General features: G+C 38.7%; 1 protein-coding gene and 1 long non-coding RNA gene across 2 annotated transcripts; one reads left to right on the plus strand and one right to left on the minus strand.

Annotated features, from left to right (window-relative positions):
* Nucleotides 1–1,650: 1,650 nt before the first annotated feature.
* Nucleotides 1,651–14,096, plus strand: NUP43 (nucleoporin 43). The gene is made up of 8 exons (XM_036871045.1): nucleotides 1,651–1,838; nucleotides 2,151–2,273; nucleotides 2,927–3,004; nucleotides 4,660–4,840; nucleotides 6,136–6,271; nucleotides 7,351–7,502; nucleotides 9,521–9,643; nucleotides 12,585–14,096. Exons 1-8 carry the CDS (start codon nucleotides 1,719–1,721, stop codon nucleotides 12,812–12,814), a joined length of 1,143 nt encoding a protein of 380 aa, XP_036726940.1. The 5' UTR covers nucleotides 1,651–1,718; the 3' UTR covers nucleotides 12,815–14,096.
* Nucleotides 13,940–19,432, minus strand: LOC118904921. The gene is made up of 3 exons (XR_005022129.1): nucleotides 19,297–19,432; nucleotides 19,066–19,190; nucleotides 13,940–14,074 (listed from the first exon to the last, which is right to left on the minus strand). It is a non-coding gene; the product is annotated as an uncharacterized LOC118904921 (long non-coding RNA).
* Nucleotides 19,433–19,471: the final 39 nt, after the last annotated feature.

Here is a 19,471-nt window from a genome sequence, read left to right on the forward strand (position 1 = left end):
GTGGGGGGGTGGAGCGTGGGGAATCCTTTGCTCCTTAGGACAGCGCACTTGGTTAAAAATACTACAGTATCCTATGGCGAATGTGTTATTCGCCCAACACAAGTGTGCGTTTTCAGCTATTTAAGCCTCACAAATTCCACCGTTAGACTGGACACCAGGTTTGTTGCTATCAGCTGTGCAAGACATTGAGTGAGAAGCTGACAAGGAACATTGCCTGTAGCATCCAACTTGCTGACTCCTGATCAGAACTGAGACTGGAAGAATCCATTCACATTTAGTCCAATAAACTTTTAAGGAAGGAAACAAAGCTATGTCAAGACATCGATGCTACTGCGTCAGCAACAATTTTCATATTCTAACCACACCTTAGCAAATGTGGTACCTAGTCTACTTCCAATCCTAAATATACTTATATATTAACTATTTCCCTGTGTTCTGCGATAATAAATGAAACAGTATTCTTTACTTCAATATTGGGAATAAAATTGTCAGTTTGGGACTAATAATTTTCTATTTCATCTCTCTGCAGTTTCCTAATAGTCTTCCGGTTAAAAACAAAACAAAACGACACCAGTCAATTTTCAGTTAAGAACCTGATAACTCTCTCTAAAGCTGACCTAGATGGACTGCATTTCCATGAGGTGCTTCCATTAGCTGTGGCTAGGAAGTAGGACTGCCAATATCAGTTAGAAACAAAATCATGGCCCCTTTTAAAGAAACAACCAACACAGTTATGAATATAGTATAAAGGAGTTTTTTTTTTTAAGATGAATAAGTCATACCTCCTGTATGTAATAAGATTTACATTCAAAGTGGGGAGATTTGCATCAAAAGAAAATTAGCAACAGGGGGCAAAATATAAGTGCTATTAGTGGTCTAGATATTAAGGGACATGTTTATTTAGATCATCATGGGCTGGAGTAATAGGAAAAGATAGAGGAAAGAACTGGTCCTTGAAGGATGGACAGGATTCTGAGAGACAGGAATTTTTTTTAAAGGGGGGGAGGGTGTATCATAGGTCTAATCAAAAACACGAAGGAACCTAAGGCTCTGATTCCTGAGCTTTCGTTACAATTAAAAATCATTCTTAATTATATACATAAATGAATTGAGGATGGTCACACAGGCAATGGGAGTCCAAATTAGAACTGGGGTCCTCAGAATTGCAACTCCAGTTTCTGACAGTGTGTATTAACAACGTTGAAGAAAAGGATTTGTTTGGGGGACGGGGAGGGAGAGGTTTTGAATAACAAATTGGTACGTTGATGGACGTACTTCCAGGAGAATTTAAGAATTTTGAATATTTTCCATGCGCGGTGAAATGCAAGACAATGCTTAGGTGTGGCTACTAGGTCGTTTCTCTTGCATTGATTTTGTTTTGTTTTTGCTCTTAAATTTGTCTTACATTGCAAAGTTATTGCACAAATGTATTGTCTCGGTGTTCCTATACCGATTTTGCAGATTAGGAGCAGGTCCTACAGCACAAGAACGGGCAACACCCTTGCCTGGGTTCAGAGCCTCCTGGGTGGGGCAGGGCGTCCCAACTTCCTCCCACTTGAGGGTTGGTGGTTCGTTCCCGCACTGCCGACAGAGGAGAATTGGCTCTCTGCAGCCACCGTCCCTCGTACGGTCTGTTCCAATCAGGGCTCAGCAGGAAGGGGCGGGACTGAGTGGCGCGCGCTGTACTTCTTGCTGCCCCTGGCGTGGTTGCTTTCGGCATGGAAGAAATTTATGCTAAGTTTGTGTCACAGAAAATCAGCAAGACCCGCTGGCGACCGGTACCTCCGGGGAGCCTGCAGACCACGGAGACTTTCGCCACGGGCTCTTGGGACAATGAGGTACCCCCGCTCCCGGCCCGGGAAGCCCCTGCCTTCTCCTTCCCTCCTGGAACCGCGACCCCGGCCGCCGGCGCGCGAACCCTCTTGCCTTCTGGCTCCTCTCGCCCTTCTCTGTCCCCCGAATGCACGTCTCAGGCTCGGTTGCCTTGTACCTCAGAGCCATCGATGGCCCCGTATCTCCTGTTTTTTAATGATTATCATTCCATTTGCCTGGGATGCTTTTAAAGCAAGGTTGATTGAAGGCAGTGCAAATTTTAATTTCGGAGAGTTTGACATATATTTCATCTCAAGATAACATTTTCTGCTTTACAGGAAAATTATGTTTCACTGTGGTCTATTGGAGATTTTGGGAACTTGGACTCTGATGGAGGATTTGAAGGAGACCATCAGTTATTGTGTGATATCAGACACCATGGTGATGTAATGGATTTACAAGTAAGTCTGTGTAATATCCAAAAACTAACTTTAAAAAAACAGAGTGATCTTTACATTTAGAGATGTAAAGGACCTTAAAGTTTGTCTAGTCTCACCCCAGGTTTACAAGAAACTGAGTTCCCTATAGGTTATGATTTGCCAACATCATATAGCTGCTTAATGGCAGAATCAGGACTGGGGAAGGGGATGTGGAATTAATCCTAGCTTGTTTGTTTGCCTAATTGACCATCTACTATGTGCCAAGCACCGTTTACATAAGTTAATTTCATTCTCATCGCATGCTTGTTGAATCAAGTACTGTTATCTCTGTCTTAATGAGAACACTGAGACTAAGATCTTTGGAGCATGTACTATGTGACAAATACTGTGCAAGGCACTTTACATGTTTTTGCTTTTTGAGTTCTCATAACAGCCTAGCAGGGATTAGTTATCTGTTTTGCAAGTTTACCAAGCCTTAGAGAACTTAACTTGGCCAGGGTCTCAAAGCTGGTAGTTAAGTGGTGGGAATGGAATTTTGACTCTCACATTTTATTTGCTTAGCATTTATAGGCTCTTTGCATTTTAAAATTGTTATACTACTAATTGAGTCAAACAAATGGCTTCCTCCCTGCTAATATTTATGAATCTATAACAAGCAAGAATCTTCTACTTAGTTTTTTGACCAGGAAAGAATTGTAGCTGCTTCATCAACAGGATGTGTAACAGTGTTCCTTCACCATCCGAATAACCAGGTAAAGAACTTTTGTTTGAAATCTCAATTTGCATTTTAATTGTTTTTAGGAAGGTTTAAAGAAGACTGTACTTAATAATGACACAAATAATAAAGCTTTTATAGTCTTAAAACATGGAGGGGAAAAATCATTGTATTACCCATCTTTTAGTAGATTAATTCTAGAACCACATTTGTGTGAACCTTCATTCAAATTGGGTATCTCTTATATTCTCTTAGGTTAGATCTAACAATATGGTATTCTGGCAAGTACTTTTCCTGTAATTCTCTTTTAAGATCCTAGTCTGGTCTTTTGAAGAAAGAAAGAGCACTTTCTAACTCAAGCATCATGAGAGAGAACAGGAACAGCTACTTTGCTTTAGATAGAACCTAAGTTTCAATTGAAAGAGAGGATATACTATATGAAGGCTTGACATTTTTTACAACGCCTTTCTTGTGTGTGCCAAAGCCTGACTGCTGATCTTCAGAGCATAGTGGTAAGGGCAGTCCTTTAAAATAGCCCCACTTGAAGTAAAAGTTTTAAGTTGCTAGAGGAGAATGCTTATTTACGTTTGGGGATTAATAAAGGTCATCTTACTAATAGGCATGCCTAGTAAATACAAGAGCCAGATCTAGTGACATATTTTTCTTTTTTTTTACTGTTTATTTCATCAATGCTTTTATTTTTTATTTATTTCTTTTTTTGGCAGCGTTGGGTCTTTGTTGCTGCGTGCGGGCTTTCTCTAGTTGCGGCGAGCGGGGGCTACTCTTTCATTGCGGTGTGCAGGCTTCTCATTGTGGTGGCTTCTCTTGTTGCGGAGCACGGGCTCCAGTAGTTGCAGCACGTGGGTTCAGTAGTTGTGGCTCTCAGGCTCTAGAGCGCAGGCTCCGTAGTTGTGGCGCATGGGCTTAGTAGCTCTGCGGCATGTGGGATCTTCCCGGACCAGGGCTCGAACCCGTGTCCTCTGCATTGGCAGGTGGATTCTTAACCACTGTGCCACCAGGGAAGTCCTATTTTTCTTTTTTCTTTTTTTTATAAATTTATTTATTTATTTATTTTTGGCTGAGTTGGGTGTTCGTTTCTGTGCGAGGGCTTTCTCCAGTTGCGGCAAGTGGGGGCCACTCTTCATCGCGGTGCACGGGCCTCTCACTATCGCGGCCTCTCTTGTTGCAGAGCACAGGCTCCAGACGCACAGGCTCAGTAGTTGTGGCTCACGGGCCCAGTTGCTCCGCGGCATGTGGGATCCTGCCAGACCAGGGCTCGAACCCGTGTCCCCTGCATCGGCAGGCAGACTCTCAACCACTGCGCCACCAGGGAAGCCCCTGTTTTTCTTAATGGAGTCGTTTGGAAAGCACTACAGAGATTTTCTCTTAAATGTAGGCCAGTTCCCTTAAGAATTTAGAGTTGCCTTTGAACACATAATTACCTGATACCTAAAAACCATTTCTTTAGTTTGAGATAAGTTTGGGATGTTATTAAAAAGTGTTTCTTTTGAATCTAATCCGGTATATACAGAGCTTTAATAGAAGTAGCTTCTAGACCTTAATGCTTGGAAATACAAAGGGAAAAGAGTTACTATGTTTCTCGAAAGGTGTGAGACACAGTTTTAGTTGGGGAAAGCTGTAGTGTTTTGGAGCTTTGCTTTGATTAATCGTAGCCTCATCTGTGACGCGTAGACCCTGTCAGTCACCCAGCAGTGGACAGCAGCTCGTCACCACACGGGTCCGGGCAGTCCTTCCTGCAGCAGTGCGCCGTGCACGGGTATTGCGTGCAGCAACCCAGAAATTGTCACAGTTGGAGAAGATGGTCGAATAAATCTCTTCCGAGCTGATCACAAGGAAGCTATAAGAACTATAGGTAAAAAAAATCCTATTTCTTTGGTCTATTGCATAGTAATTGAGCAGCTACCATGTGCTAAGTAAATGCAATGCTAGGTGTTTGAAGGATTTAAAAATAAACAAAGCAGGATCCCTTTATCAAGACAGTATGTTGATAAGGCCTGTATGAAGGAGTGACTAGAAGAAAAAGAAATTTGTGGAGAGGAGAGCCAGAGGGGATTATCAGATAAAGAATTGAGGGGCAGGTGGCAATCCATTTAATCTAGGTTCCAAACCATAAATAATACTAAAAGGTGGCACACCAGATAAAGGGAACAGCATGGAGGCAGGGTAAGGCCATTCAGAGAATGACAGAAAGTGTAGTTTGACCTGACTTTAGATATTTGTATAGGAGAAGTAAGAAATGAAACAAGAAAGGTAAATTGCGGTCAGGTTGTGAAGAATCTAATGCACAGCCATAGAGGTTACGTTTTGTTAGGTGGGCAACTGTGGAGCCATTGAAAGTTTTTGAGCAAAGGGGTGATGTACCGCCAGTCATGCTTTAGAAGAATTATTCTAGTGTAGTAGTTCTCAACCATACTTTGCACAGACTTGCCTGAGGAGATTTTTAACAGCCCATCCCCATAGACCTCCTAAATCAGAACGTCTGGATTGAGCCCATGAATCATTTTTTTGTGTTGTTATGATGTTTAGTTCTGAGGAACACTATTTGTTTAGCTTTTAGGGACCACTGCCTGGTGGCAGTTTGGAGGAGGGTCACAAAACAATTTAAGTGTATAGTAAATTAAGTGGTATAAGTTTAAACACACTATGAAAAGGAAAAGGACAGGTAAAGCAACCAGGAAGGACTTCATGGAGGAGGAGGGAGCTGATGAGGATAAAGATGAATAGATTTGAGATAAGTCAGCGGAATAATATAGGTCAGAATGAGCTCTGTAGGAAGCAATGGTGTTTGGCTCAATAGAATGGAGGTTCTGGGTTAAGCAGTAGAGGGAAATAAAATTGGATATAAAGGAACCTGAACAGCTGTCTCAGAAATGGAGGGTAACAACCTAAAGTGGAAATAGAGAAATAAGTGAAAACTTAGCCCTCTGTTTGGAACACAGTTCAGATGTCCTGTGAGTGATATAATTTTTCTATTAAAGGAGAATCCATTTTAACATGTATATATTACTGCATTTTTCTACAGAAATTAAACTGTGACTTACTTAAAATTTCATTTGTAATATTTCAATCAATGGAGGGAATGCAATGTAAAATTTTCATGGAAAAGGGGGACCTGTTAACACACAATGCTGTCTTCTTCGTTTGTAGACAATGCAGATAGCAGTACACTCCATGCTGTAACCTTCCTTCGAACTCCTGAGATTCTTACAGTAAATTCAATTGGACAGTTAAAAATATGGGATTTTAGACAACAAGGAAATGAGCCCTCTCAGATATTATCACTGTAAGTTTGATTTGTAATTTCAGTAGCGTGAAGCAAATTTGCTTGACTGTTTATAGCAACTGACTTTAAACCATATTGTATTTTAATTGCATGTTAAGAGAATAATCTCTGACTGAATTTGATAAAGCAAATACAGTTGACCCTTGAACAATGTGGGGGGTAAGAGTCACTGACCCTCTGTACACCCGAAAATCCCTGTATAACTTACAGTCAGCCCTCCATATACATGGAATCCTCTGTATCAGAGGTTCCACATCCCCAGATTCAACCAACCTCGGATCATGTAGCACTGTATATTTACTATGGAGAAGTATTCATATGTAAGTGGACCCATGTTGTTCAAGGGTCAGCTGTATAACTGGATGGGCTTGATAGTACCATGCTGCGTTTGGTAAATATTTGTTGTATTGATTCAGGAGTTTATATTAATCTCTTTGAAGTTTGTTATTTAATGGGGAATTTCTTTTTGCTCATCCAATGATTCTATTAATAGTGGGAATATTCTATTAATATATGAATAGAATATTCTCTTCTACTAATTATATACTCTAGATGTGATTGGGAGAAAAATACAATCCAAGATATTTTTTCTGAGTAGAAATCCCCTTTCAAAAAAATAAAAATAAAAAAAAAAATAAAAAAAAAAGAAATCCCCTTTCTATGTGTGCAATCTTCTCTTCTCTGATTAGAAAACAGATGTGTCAAGCTGGAAAAAAAGTTATATAAACTAAGCATTAAATAAGGTAGAGTAGAAGTAAGGAATATGCTGTTTAGTTGATATATAATGTTTTTAAAAAGCCAAGAAATGGAAATGTTTTGCATATCTTACCATCAAATTATCTTGCTCCTTATGTGTCCAAATTGAAGAGAGAATGAATAACTCTGGCCTTTAATTCCCCCTCAAAATTTTAATATTTAGAGATATATTTAACATCAGTTTTTTGACATGATTTCAGTTTAGCCAGTAGCTCCAGCCACAAAATTATCGTTTAGTTACTGGAAAGAAACAGGTTTCATAGGTTATTCAAAGATAAATTATACTTTACAACTGTGTGAAGTCATTGTTTCTCCCATTAAAGGACTGGTGACCGAGTGCCACTCCACTGTGTTGATAGACATCCCAACCAGCAGCATGTTGTAGCTACCGGTGGTCAGGATGGAATGTTAAGTATTTGGGATGTTAGACAAGGTACAATGCCCGTGTCTCTACTGAAGGCTCATGAAGCTGAAAGTAAGTATTGTGGTGATACATAAGTTTTTGGTGGGTGAGCTATACAATGTATTATAAGCAGCTGTCCATAATGATACCTGTGGATCATTCTACAGCAGAGTTTTTGACTGAATTGTATAAATTTGTAATAATTAACTAATCCCTTTTTATTTGAAATTTACGTTAACATGTTTGATTATTATACACAAAACCATAGTGATTATCCTTACATATTCATCTTTATGTGCTTCTTTTCTTAGGATAGTTTTTTAGAAATAGAATTGATGAGTCCAAAAGTTTGCATAATTTTAAAGCTGTGATTCATGTTGTCAAATTGTTCTACGTAAAAATAATACGAGTTTATATTGCCACACCCAGTATGTGAGAATGCACTTTTCCCATGCAAACGCAGGCTTTTATTTTTTATATTTGCTAATCTGTGTGTTCTTCAATTTATTATTGTACCTTTTTCTTTTTTTCTTTTAACAAGAACAAAAGATATAGGCTCTTGCCTTGTTTTTAATGTTTGTCATTTGATTTTGGTGGAGATTTTTTGGCTGAACAGAAATTTTTCATTTTATCACCACATGTCAGGGTGGATTATAGTTTTAAATTCTGACTTAAGAGAAGTTGGTATTAATGCTTCAATAAAACTATAAAAGAGCAAACATTATACCAGTATTGCAACTTCTAAGTTTGTTTCACATTATTAATACTTTGGAAAGATAAATGATTTTTAAGATTATATTTAAGAAGCAAATAGAAACTTTTTCCCTCTTCCAGGTATGGCTATGTCCAGGAAAAAAGAATAAAAAGGAATAGGTGTGCCCTTAGAGTCTGTTGTTGCTAACCTAGTGGTAGTTAGAATTACAAACTTTCAGATCTCTTCTCACCAGCCCATTTTTAAACGCCAGCCTGTATTGTTCAGCAAAACGCAAAAGCGTAGTGGCTTGTAGTGTATTTTGAATTCATCTTGACTCTTGGCTAGAAATAAGATGTTTTATAGAGGTTTGTTTTCTAATTTGAAAGTATATAAATACATAAGAATCTAGATTTGGGCAGTCTGCTAATGGCTCTATAGGCTGTTTTGTTTTACTTTGTTTTAATGAAACAGTATGAATGTACTTTACACAGGGACTCACCCAGCATACATTCCTTTCCGGAGGAAGGTGACCTTTTTTGTTTTGCGGCATGTTGAATTGTGGTAACTGTCAGAATGAAAATGCCAGCTTGCAAACATGTGCCTTGCACTTTTTATGCTACACGCTGAGTACTTTCTGTGCTGCCTCTCTAAGGTTACCTAACCCAGAATCACGAAACCCTTGTTCACAGACTACTGTTTTACCTTCACGCTGCAGCTGTCTTCCTAAGGAGTCCTGGGCAGTCCTTGGCTCCCAGATATCTATTGGCACACAAAGTTCCCTTAAAGTTTAGAGCTTGAGGAGTCCCCAGTCCCAAGCTGGCTTCTTAAAAGTCTTTCATCTAAAACCGGATCCAGATTTTTGGAGCATTTCCAGGTTTTGGTTTGCTGGGAGCTAGTTGCTATTTCTGTGATACAGGCCAGAAGTATCCAGAGTCTTGGCATGAGCCAAAATTGGACTATGTCTCTTAGAAATTCATTTGTATTCTACTTTTATGGTCTTCTCTCTCTTTCCAATAATATAACCTTCATGTGTTAATGACACAGGAATTGAAAATAAGAGAACTTAACAATTTTCAAAAAATCTTTTCAGAATTATTCCATTGTCATACTTTTCCATAAAAAAATTGTAATAGGTCAAATGACTAGCATTTATTTTCATTCATTTGCTGGCCCAATACACAAGTAGATTTACTTGACTTCTTTATCTTATCTACATGTTTTAGCCATTTGGAGAGTTATGTCTTTTCTTTGATCCTGAAGCCTTTGATTTTTATCACAGGCTTGGAGTTTGAAGGTGTGTGATGGAGGTTAATGGAAGGTGATGCCTAGAGACAGGGTTTTGACGTCTGTTCAACTAATCTACACAAGAATAAGCTTCTTGGTTCTTATCTTTTAGTGTGGGAAGTTCACTTTCACCCATCCAACCCAGATCATCTATTTACTTGTTCTGAAGATGGATCTCTCTGGCATTGGGATGCCTCCACAGATGTACCTGAGAAATCATCACTCTTTTACCAAGGTAAAAAGTTTTAATGAAGATTCTTGTGTGTAATTTTATTATATTTTTAAATATCAAATTAGAAATTCTCATATTTTTAACATTAAGGAATGACAAAAATGTTTCCATTCTCTGGCCTCAGGGTAAATTCTAGTATCACAGGGCTTGAAATCTGACTGTCAGCTACTGACCACTATACTGATGACTAGAAATGCTGTTAGCTGGCTAACTGCGGACAGCCAGGGGTCTTGTTTGTGAGTACATTGTTGTGGGCCCTCATGCCATAGGATAGGCATTGACAGCTCTCTTATACTACATTGTCAAGGGTGTATGGCAAGACAAAAGTTGATCTTTTATGTATTAAGGTACTGGTTTCTCCTCAGACTAAAAGGCCCTATCTCCTGATTAAAGACAGAGGTAAGTAAAGGTCAGCCAGAAACTATACACTTAAAATCAAGAGGTATTTTTGTTTCTGTTTTTTGCACTTTCTCAGCTTCTTGTTTTTGAGTTTGTCTGTGGTTCAAAAGTTTATTTGTTCATTCATTCAGCAAATGTTTATCAAGTGCCTACCACGTGCTAGGTACTCTTCTAGGTGTTAGAGCCCATGACAGTGAGCAGAAAAGCCTTGAGGCACAGATAGCAAATATTCCAGTAGACAGTAAGTAAAATAGATAATGTCTCAGTAAAAGTCCAATCAGAAAAACAGAAACTACCCTGGATTTAGAAGGAATCGGTTTCACGTGTGTTAGAAGGGCTAGAAGAACAAAAGGGAATGGGAGGGATTCTGGAAGAGCAAATAGCAAAAAAAGAGGAATGCCCAGAAATCAGCAGTTGTTAATACCTCTGCTGTACTGTTGGAAGTGCTGTCCAGGTTGGTCCCGGATCAGCAGAAAAGGTGCCACCTCAGCTGGGGCTGGAATTACTGCCTGTGTTATCGTTGCCAGGAACCTGGAGCCTTTTCCTTCCCCGACCCCACCCCATCTGCCTTCCAGTCACCCACAGGAGTACCTCCCATGGGCAGGGTCTGCCTGGAAGGCAGATGGCAAGGGAGGCTGGAAAAAGGAGTTTGTCCCTGCAATACATAGTAGAGCACAGCAAAGTAGGAAAGGAGACAGCAAGAAGGAAAAGATCTGGACCAAATACCCTGATGCCTATGAAGAAGAGTGAAGAGAACAGGAGGATGAAGAATTAGTGGAGGAGGGGCCGCTTGGCAGGGAGAACATTTGAGCAGAGACCTGAGGAAGTGGAGGTACGAGTCACAGGAACGCATGCCAGGTAGAGGAAACAGCAAATTCCAAGGGCCTGAGACAGAACAGCAAGGAGGCCAGTGTGGCTGCAATTCAGCAGGCCGGGAGTGCGAGGAGGTAGCAGGAGTTGCGGGGCAGGACTTTGCAGACTGGGATAAGGGCTTCAGGTTCTATTCTGAATGTGACAGAAAGCCACTGGGGAATTTTGAGCAGGGGAGTGGGGTGATCTGTCTTACGTTTCCAAAGAATCACTTAGGCGACTGTGTAGAAAATAGACTGGGGAGAGGGATGGAAAAAGCAGAAGCAGGGAGACCAGGGAGGAGACTTAGCACAGTGGTTCTAATGTTAATTTTCACAGTATTCAAGAGTAATATAAAATATAGGAGCAGTAAAAGGTAAACAAAAACTAAGAAGGAAAAATCTAAAACGTCTCCAGAAAAATTCTGGAGAAGTATGGCATGTGTAGAGCATGCAGCACGTCTATGCTAATAACTTCATGTATGGAGAAACTAAGAATTTTATTAGTTTCTAATAAATAATAAGGATTAGCTAAGCACTTGGTTTTTTATTTCTTCTTCCCCTACCCCCACTATCTTGCATTTGAGATTTTACTGTTTGAAGAACCTTGGTTAGACTGGAAAGAGCCATTTACTATATTCTGTGCCTAGTATCGCAAGGAACAATATTAGACACTGTGAAAAGGTAAAATAAATATAATCTATACAACCTGCTCTTAAGAAATACTTAATTTAGTTATGGAGAAGGGGGCATGCAAAGTTAAATCATATAAGAAATGTTACAAGGTAGTACGTTATTAGTGGTGCATATAAGTGCTGAGGGTTCCAGGAATGAAAAGAGAAGCATGAACTAGAGTCATCTTCAAAGGCTTCTTAGAGAAGGAAGTTGAGCTGGGCTTTAAGAATCAGCAAGATTTAAACTCACTAATCTTTAAGCTTCAAGATATGAGGGACTTGGCCTTGTATTCCCAGCACTTAGCACACAGCCTGGCATATAGTAGGTACTCAACCATTTATTGAGTACATGAAATCTGTCTTTATTTGATCTGGCAGAAAGTTGAAAGGAAAGAAAATTTCAAATGAAGGCTAAAACTGAAACATACTGCTTCTGCCCCACTTAATCCTGTATTAAATGCAGAGCACTGTCAGACATAAAAGTTTATAATCTGGTAGTGTTCTTAAATTCTACTTTTAAGAACATTTACCTGAAATAAAGGCGAAGAATAAAGGGAGATCTAAAGCAAGTTGATTATATGTTTAGACATATAGAAATAAATATATTTTTAGAAATATTCATCTAGAAATACATCCAGAAATTTTCATTTTTTGATTACCTAAGAACTTAGATTTCCATATATTATCTACATTTATTCTACTTGTCTTCTAGGCATTTTGATACATTTTTGAGACTTTCCATTAAAGAATAAACAGGAAGACAGGGTCAAAATGAATCTTGTGCTTTGCTAAAGATTTCAAGTTTGATAGCCATATTATCCCATGGAAATTTGAGTATTTAATATCACTGACTAAGCCTTTAGTCAAAAATGGTGATGTGTTATAATGGAATTATCAGCCAGTTATTCTAGAGAATTAAAACCAATATATATCATCACCTTCTTTAAGTATTAGAATTTCAGATGTTTACTAGGATAAAATTAGTCTTGAAAGAAGTTTTCACCTTTTCTTTTCTTTTCCCAGGAGGAAGAAATAGTACTTTTTTGTCTCATAGCATTAGTAACCAAGCTAATGTTCATCAATCTCTTATAAGCTCCTGGCTCATCACTGATCCTACCAAAGACCGTATTGAAATCACAAGCTTGCTTCCCAACAGGACTTTGTCTGTGAACAGTTTGGATGTTTTAGGTCCTTGTCTTGTTTGTGGAACCGATGCAGAAGCAATTTATGTTACTAGACAACTTTTTTCATGAAGATACTAAAAGATTTCATGTAAAACATACAGTTATAGCCTTTCAAATTCCAGCTTCTCTATGCAAATTTTTATTATTGGAAAATGTGAAATTTGCAGGGGAATCATCCATAAATTATTGTTAATTTTGATGCCCAGTTTCAGCTTTTGTTAGTTGAATATTCTTTTGTTAGTAGCTAGAGTCTGATGAATGACTGATGGCAAAAGAATTGGACCGTGTGGAAGAACATCAGAGGGATCCTTGTGCTGATAAATGCACTGCCTTCAGAACAGTTCTGGACAGCTCATGGAACCAACTCTTCATTTTCGATGTTGTAGGGCTCGAAAATGTCAAACCACCAATGGGTTCCTATCCTTTTTATCCACGGTATGTGGAGTATACCCCTCCCTGGTGGCCTTAGCTAGTATTTATTCTTTTTACTACAAGTATTTTCTTCAGTTCTTCCACATTTTATTTCCTTAATAATTTTTGTAAACTTTTTTCAGAAAGAATTGAGAACAAAAATGGCAAAATTTTTGTAGTGTTCAAATTTTTTTAAAGGTGAAAATGTTCTGACAGTTTCCTTTATTAGAATGGGTTTGAACAGAACTGTCAACTCCTTAGACCCAACTTTATTTCTCTTGAAGAGAAAAAAGACAAGTACATTTTTCCTAAGGATTTTTGCTTTTATTTAGTTTTACAACGTAGTTGAAAATTGCTGAATTGGACATTGTGCAATAAAATAGGATTTGACATTGATAATGAGCTGACTTACAAACTAAAATTTGATAGGTAACATGCAGAGACTAGTATGATGATGTGGTAGGAGAACAGAGTTTTGCCATCTTTATTTTTAATGTTAATGATGACCTAACATGCAGTGTTTTAAGACAATTTTATGATATTGTCTTTCTTAAGTTTGTTAAATTAAATGCATTATTGAACTGTTAAGACCTTAATGACAAATCACTCCTATTACACAACTGAAGTGTATGTTTATTTACTTTACAATTCCAACAATAATTACTATGAAGTTTTGTCTTTCCGTCCCAATAAATATTTGCAATTTTTTTATGCCGCCTTAACCTCAGGGTTTTTTGGATTTTGTTTTTTTGTTAACATTTAAAAATGGAATACATATATGCATCTGCTGTTTTATATATATTTGGCTCAAAAATATTTGACTGAATGGACTTTCCTCGCGGTCCAGTGGTTAATGCAGGGGGCACAGGTTCGATCCCTGGTCGGGGAACTAAGATCCCACATGCTGCACAGCACAGCCTAAAAAAAAAAAAAAAAAAAATCGACTGAAGATAATTAGTAACTTTGAATTCCAAAGAATCAGAGAAGGAAAGAAAATGTTGCTGATAGGAATTCTTATCTGTTTATAGTTTTATTGCTGGGGCTAATTTTTAAAACTTTCTGTTATTACAAAAGTCATTCACTGTAGAAAAGACAGTCAAAAGAAAATTTTAAGTACTTAATCTCAGAGAGAGAATTCTTTTCATACTGTCTTCTATCCATCAATGTATATAGTTTTTCTGTAAAAATGAAGTATACATGTTATATTTGTAGATGCACATTCTCTAGGAGTCAACACATGAATTCAATAATAAAAATATAGCTAAGAATTTTCTTCTGACTTTATATTTCCCTTTGTATGAATGTCTTGCTGCAGCCTAAGCTAGTGTCCCTCTCTTCACCCGGTACAGGCATCCTCCCATTCTACTCGGCAGGCTAACATCTTTGCTTTGAATGGTCCAGAGTTGATCTCATCCCTGGAAGACTCTAGCTCCCAGGTGGCACATTTTCCGTGTACTTGTTGTGCCTCTGCTTCGATCTGTATTATCTGCTGCTGAAAAGTTTGAAGGTTACATGTACGTTGTTAGCACCCTTCTCAGTTTCCAGCAGCAATGTATACAATTTCCCTTGATCACTACAGTAAATAATTGGTAGAGGGAGGGAACCAGACATACAGGCTTATCATACTAGCTTGGAATGGAAACAAGTCTGAAGCTTTGATTTGATTTAAGGGTATTTGTAACCATAAGTAGAAGGAAGTACATTTGAATAGTGTTACATTTTCTATCAATTGAAGAGTTCTGCCAGACTTAATAAGAAACATAAGATTTAGGTGATATAAATAAAACCCTAATTTATGAATTTGTTAATTCTCACTGCTTTTATTCATGAAACTATCAAATAGAATTTCCTTTGAGGGCTGTAGGATCTCAGAGGTGAAAGATATCTTGGAGGGCATCTCCAACCTAAATTTAATCAACACTTCCACAGCATTCCCAACAAATTATCATCCAACCTCTACTTGAAAATATACCATGATAAAGTGTCCCATTTCCCAATGTAGCCTCCTTGTTTGGACAGCTGTAATTGATATTGCATTATGGCAGGGTTTTAGTGTGTGAGTGGGATCCAAAACAATCCTATAAAAAAAGGTAGAATCATATTATTGTGGGTTAATGAAATGATCATGTGAACCTATGAGATGGAACCAAACACCATTTTACCGAATTTGCATTCTGTTGGGGTGCTTTACTATAAGGTTCAACTAAATAAATGAATTTTCACATACTGAACTGAAATTTGCTTCCATTTGTCTTCTTAGGAGCCACAAAAAACAAACTTAATTCTTTTCATCATATATTCAAATATTCAGAATTACGTATTGTAGCTTCTTTGGGGTAAACTTTTAAAATCCCTTCAATGGTTTCTTGTGGGCAAGGTTCCCTTCCCCACCTTTCTTGCCCTTCTTGGCTAAATCCTCCGTACCTTTCCGGACTCCTCTTAGGTGTCATTTTCTCAAGAAAGCTCTCCCTGGCCTCTGACAGTCTGGGCTAAATTGTACTGTGCATCAAAAGCCCATTGTGCAGAGCTTATATTGTGCTTACAGCCATTTGCTAAGCAGCCTGTCTCCCTCTACTGGACCACAAGTTCAAGAACAAGGCCCATGTCTGAGTGTTGTATTAACAATGTTTAACACAGTATCTGATACATAGTAAGCCCTGAATTAGCCTGAATTGAACTAAACTCACAATTTTGTTTTCCCTTTAAAAAATAAAAAGGCCATCATTAAAGTGTGACTTTCAAAATGAATACTTTTCCAGTGGTGTCTGCTTTGCTGAGAGTATGACAGAAATCTACCATCCTGGTTCTGGGTACGATATTCCTTTTTAATGCTGTCTCAGCTTATTTTACCTATTCTGATATTTGTTCAATTGACTGCTGACTAGTTTAACTTAAACCCTTAACTTTCACACCTGTACTCCCTAAACCATACCTCCCTATTCTTGAGTTAATGCTGATGATTTTGATTCTTACTATAGGTCCATCCTTCCTGTTTAAGAAGACAAATTTTGTTTCACTTTAGGAAAGAGCTAACAATCACCTTTGAATCTTTTATGTAAAAGCTGATCGTTTTCAGAATTGCCCAGCGTGCTCTCTACACCCTCATCCCATTGGTAAGGAGATAGGTTAAATGGACTTAGGCCCACTTCCCAATTATCAGTGACATATGAATCATTGGTATTTGGCTACAGTTGTTGAAATATTTATAAACCAACCTAACTTATTGACACTCTGCCACATTTATCTTGTTCATAAGGCTATTGTGAGAAAACACCTGTGCTACAGCTATCATCCTATCAAAATTTTGGCATAATTGAAAAATTCCTTGTCCTTTGTGAATAACACTTCTATTTCACAGTATTGTGGAAACATCCTTTTAATAGTCCATTTTAGAATCTTGTCTAAGAAGCATACTAAGTTCATTAGTGTACAGTTTATATCAAGCCTTCATTTAAACTTATGGTATCTATGATATCTAGCTCAGACTAATTAGATGGTCTGAAGCAGTAGCGGTGCCCTTGTTTTACAGATAATGTAACCTGGGGAGAGCCAAACTATGATATGCAACTATTTAAACTATTTCATTGGTATCATTCTGAACCACAATTAATGTTAAGTGGCAACACAGAATAATTAAATAACTAACAGCCTAGACTACAGTCATCTTAGCATCAAAACAATTACAACATTTCACTATATTAGTAGAGGGAGAAAACCACAAAGGGGGTGGGGGTGAGAGGGGAGAAGTAGAATGACCAGAATCTAGCTGATCAGGTAATAAACTTTAACTAATTAAAAATAAACTAATGGTCAATTCCAAACTGTCATGACTAACTGGACTTTGGGGGAACAGTAGCTGACAGACCAGCCTAACATAGTCATCAGACATGCATCAACTGTCAAAACAATTTTTGTACAGACCATGGTTATAAGAAGCTAAACTGTAATTAATACTAGACTGTAAAATACTAGCTGCAACAAATCAAAACACAGATATTACTCCTGCATAGTATGGAATCAACTTATTAGCCAGAGAGATCCTACAAGCAAGGATTCCCCAGTAGCAATGAGCACACCAACAACCCAGGTTTGGTTTCTAATACCATTCTCCAGTAAAAGGAACCAAGGCTCCTTGGAGGGGCAGGAAATAAACCAGATAGTTTGGAGCATTTTGTAGTCCAAGAAAGGAAGAAAGTTAAAAACAAAACAAAACAAAACAATGATGGGAGTATGTTATAGGGACACAGAAGCTAACTGGAAGAGCTCCAATAGCCAAAGCTGGAACAATTTGATCAAAAACAAGAAATACCCAAACTATTAAATAAATATCCATGAGTCCACATTGACAAGAATAAATGTTTGAAAAACATGGATGAGAGACAAATCTGCTCAGAATTCCAAATAATTTATGTAGATTCTCCACTCTCAAGGAGGTGCAACACAATTCACTCCAAAGTGTGGGCTGCTCATAGTTTAGAGCCTTCCCCTAAGATAGTATGAATTCCTGGGAGAGCCTGTGTTCTCAGGACCACAGTGCTCTCCAAACTTTTTCCATGTGTGCTGCCTCTGTTCCTACAGTCATCCAAGCATGAGACTTGCCCCTTACATCTGTTGATAAAAACAAAATGAGACAACCTACTATACATAAAATAGATTAAGCAACAAGGATTTGCGGTACAGCACATGGAACTACATTCAGTATCTTGTAATAACCTATAATGGAAAATAATATGAAAAATATATATATTTAGAACTGAATCACTTTGCTGTATCCCTGAAGCTAACACAATATTGTAACTCAACTATACTTACAAAACAGAAACCACACAACTACAACAAAATCAAAATACCCCTCTTCCATGAAGCACTGAAGCGTTGAATAGGCTGAAGCTGGACCAACGGTTTTCCATCACAGCAACACAAAGACCTTCAAACACAATGGCAGGTATTGCCATTCTTAGACATCAGCACCCTTAGCAGGCATTTTCCTGGTCTTTCACCTCCACCCACTCCCAGTCTCAGCCACGTTTTATCTTGTTGGTTGGTTCTTCTATCCTGAACATTCCTTCTCTCCTTTCCCTGCTCTTTTCTCCCCCTACTTCACAGGAGTAAACCTCTTAATATATAGAGCAATTCACTGAGGTCCTTGAATTATCTAGGAATTCTCCTGAAGACAGTAGTTTTTGGAGATACCCATCTTTAGGTTTAGAGAGATGAAGAGCTTAAGTAAAGAAGCTCTGAGGGTTGGTGACAGAGGTGACAAGGTTTAGGCGGCAGCCTGCTCTTCCTGATACATAATCCATCTAGAAAGGACAAGCAGGCCTGTGAACATATTAGATTCATATCATGCATATTAATTTTGAGGCTGAAAGATACCCTGCAGGTTACTTAGTTCTCCAGCTGAAGAAAGTTAAGACCTAGAGCTGTTAAGTCAGCCACTTTGGGCCATGTCTTCTACAGACTCTGTGATTGTGGAAAACAGATTTTCAACCAAGTGGTCGTGGAATGTAATCTTTTAACAGGTTTTCACATTTGAACTTCTGGATACAGTAGCCAGCAACTAATTCAACATCAGAAAAAAAGTCTTAAAAAAAAACAGTCTCTAGTAAAAAATGATGACATATTTGAAAATACTAAGTGTATATATTTTCTAGAGGCAGAATTCGCAAAGGCGCTCTTTACAATGGGTGGGCGGGACCTTTAAACATCATACAACCACTGATCCCGTCCCAAACTTCTAATTCAATCTAACAAAAAATAAAGCCTCTTTTCGCGGTCACCGTTATCCCAATTACGGCAATAAGGACTTCCTCTTCTACCGATTCGGCTGACAGATTAAAAATCTCTAAACTCCCTAATCTGTCCTGGTTCGAGAATATATTAATCTGGCTGATTCAGAAAATACTTACGGATTTACTCGGGGAAAGAGTGCTAAGCAAAAATCAATTTATTTCAAAGCCTCTAGAAATCCCGAATCCCGATGTCCACAGCGAGGTTCTGAGAATTCAACTTCTCCAGATGTGCATCTTTTATTCTATATTCGTCCATAGAAAGAGTTCAATTGAAAAGAGAGAGACAATGAAATAAATGAGTGGGCTTGGGAGGGGGGGAACCTGACGCCACCAGCCGGGGCGAGTCACCTGAGCAGCGCAAGGCAGGGGCGACGCGGGGCGACGCTCGCAGACACGCAGAGAAGCGGGCGACTGCGGAAAGCGGGAGGCCGCAGGCGGCGCGCTCGCTCCCCGTCGCCGGGCGGGCCGAAGCCCCCAGTCCTCGGCCCCCGCGCAAGCGACGCCGGGAAATGCCCACATCCGG

The sequence above is a fragment of the Balaenoptera musculus genome, chromosome 12 (genome assembly GCF_009873245.2).
Source record: "Balaenoptera musculus isolate JJ_BM4_2016_0621 chromosome 12, mBalMus1.pri.v3, whole genome shotgun sequence".
NCBI lineage: Eukaryota > Metazoa > Chordata > Mammalia > Artiodactyla > Balaenopteridae > Balaenoptera > Balaenoptera musculus.

What these genes read in the sequence shown, in the direction of transcription:
- NUP43 (XM_036871045.1), top strand. Translation starts at nt 1,719, where the DNA reads ATGGAAGAAATTTATGCTAAGTTTGTGTCACAGAAAATCAGCAAGACC. An exon ending in CCCTCTCAGATATTATCACT is followed by an intron (nt 6,272 to 7,350) that starts GTAAGTTTGATT and finishes CTCCCATTAAAG; the next exon opens with GACTGGTGACCGAGTGCCAC. An exon ending in GAAGGCTCATGAAGCTGAAA is followed by an intron (nt 7,503 to 9,520) that starts GTAAGTATTGTG and finishes CTTATCTTTTAG; the next exon opens with TGTGGGAAGTTCACTTTCAC.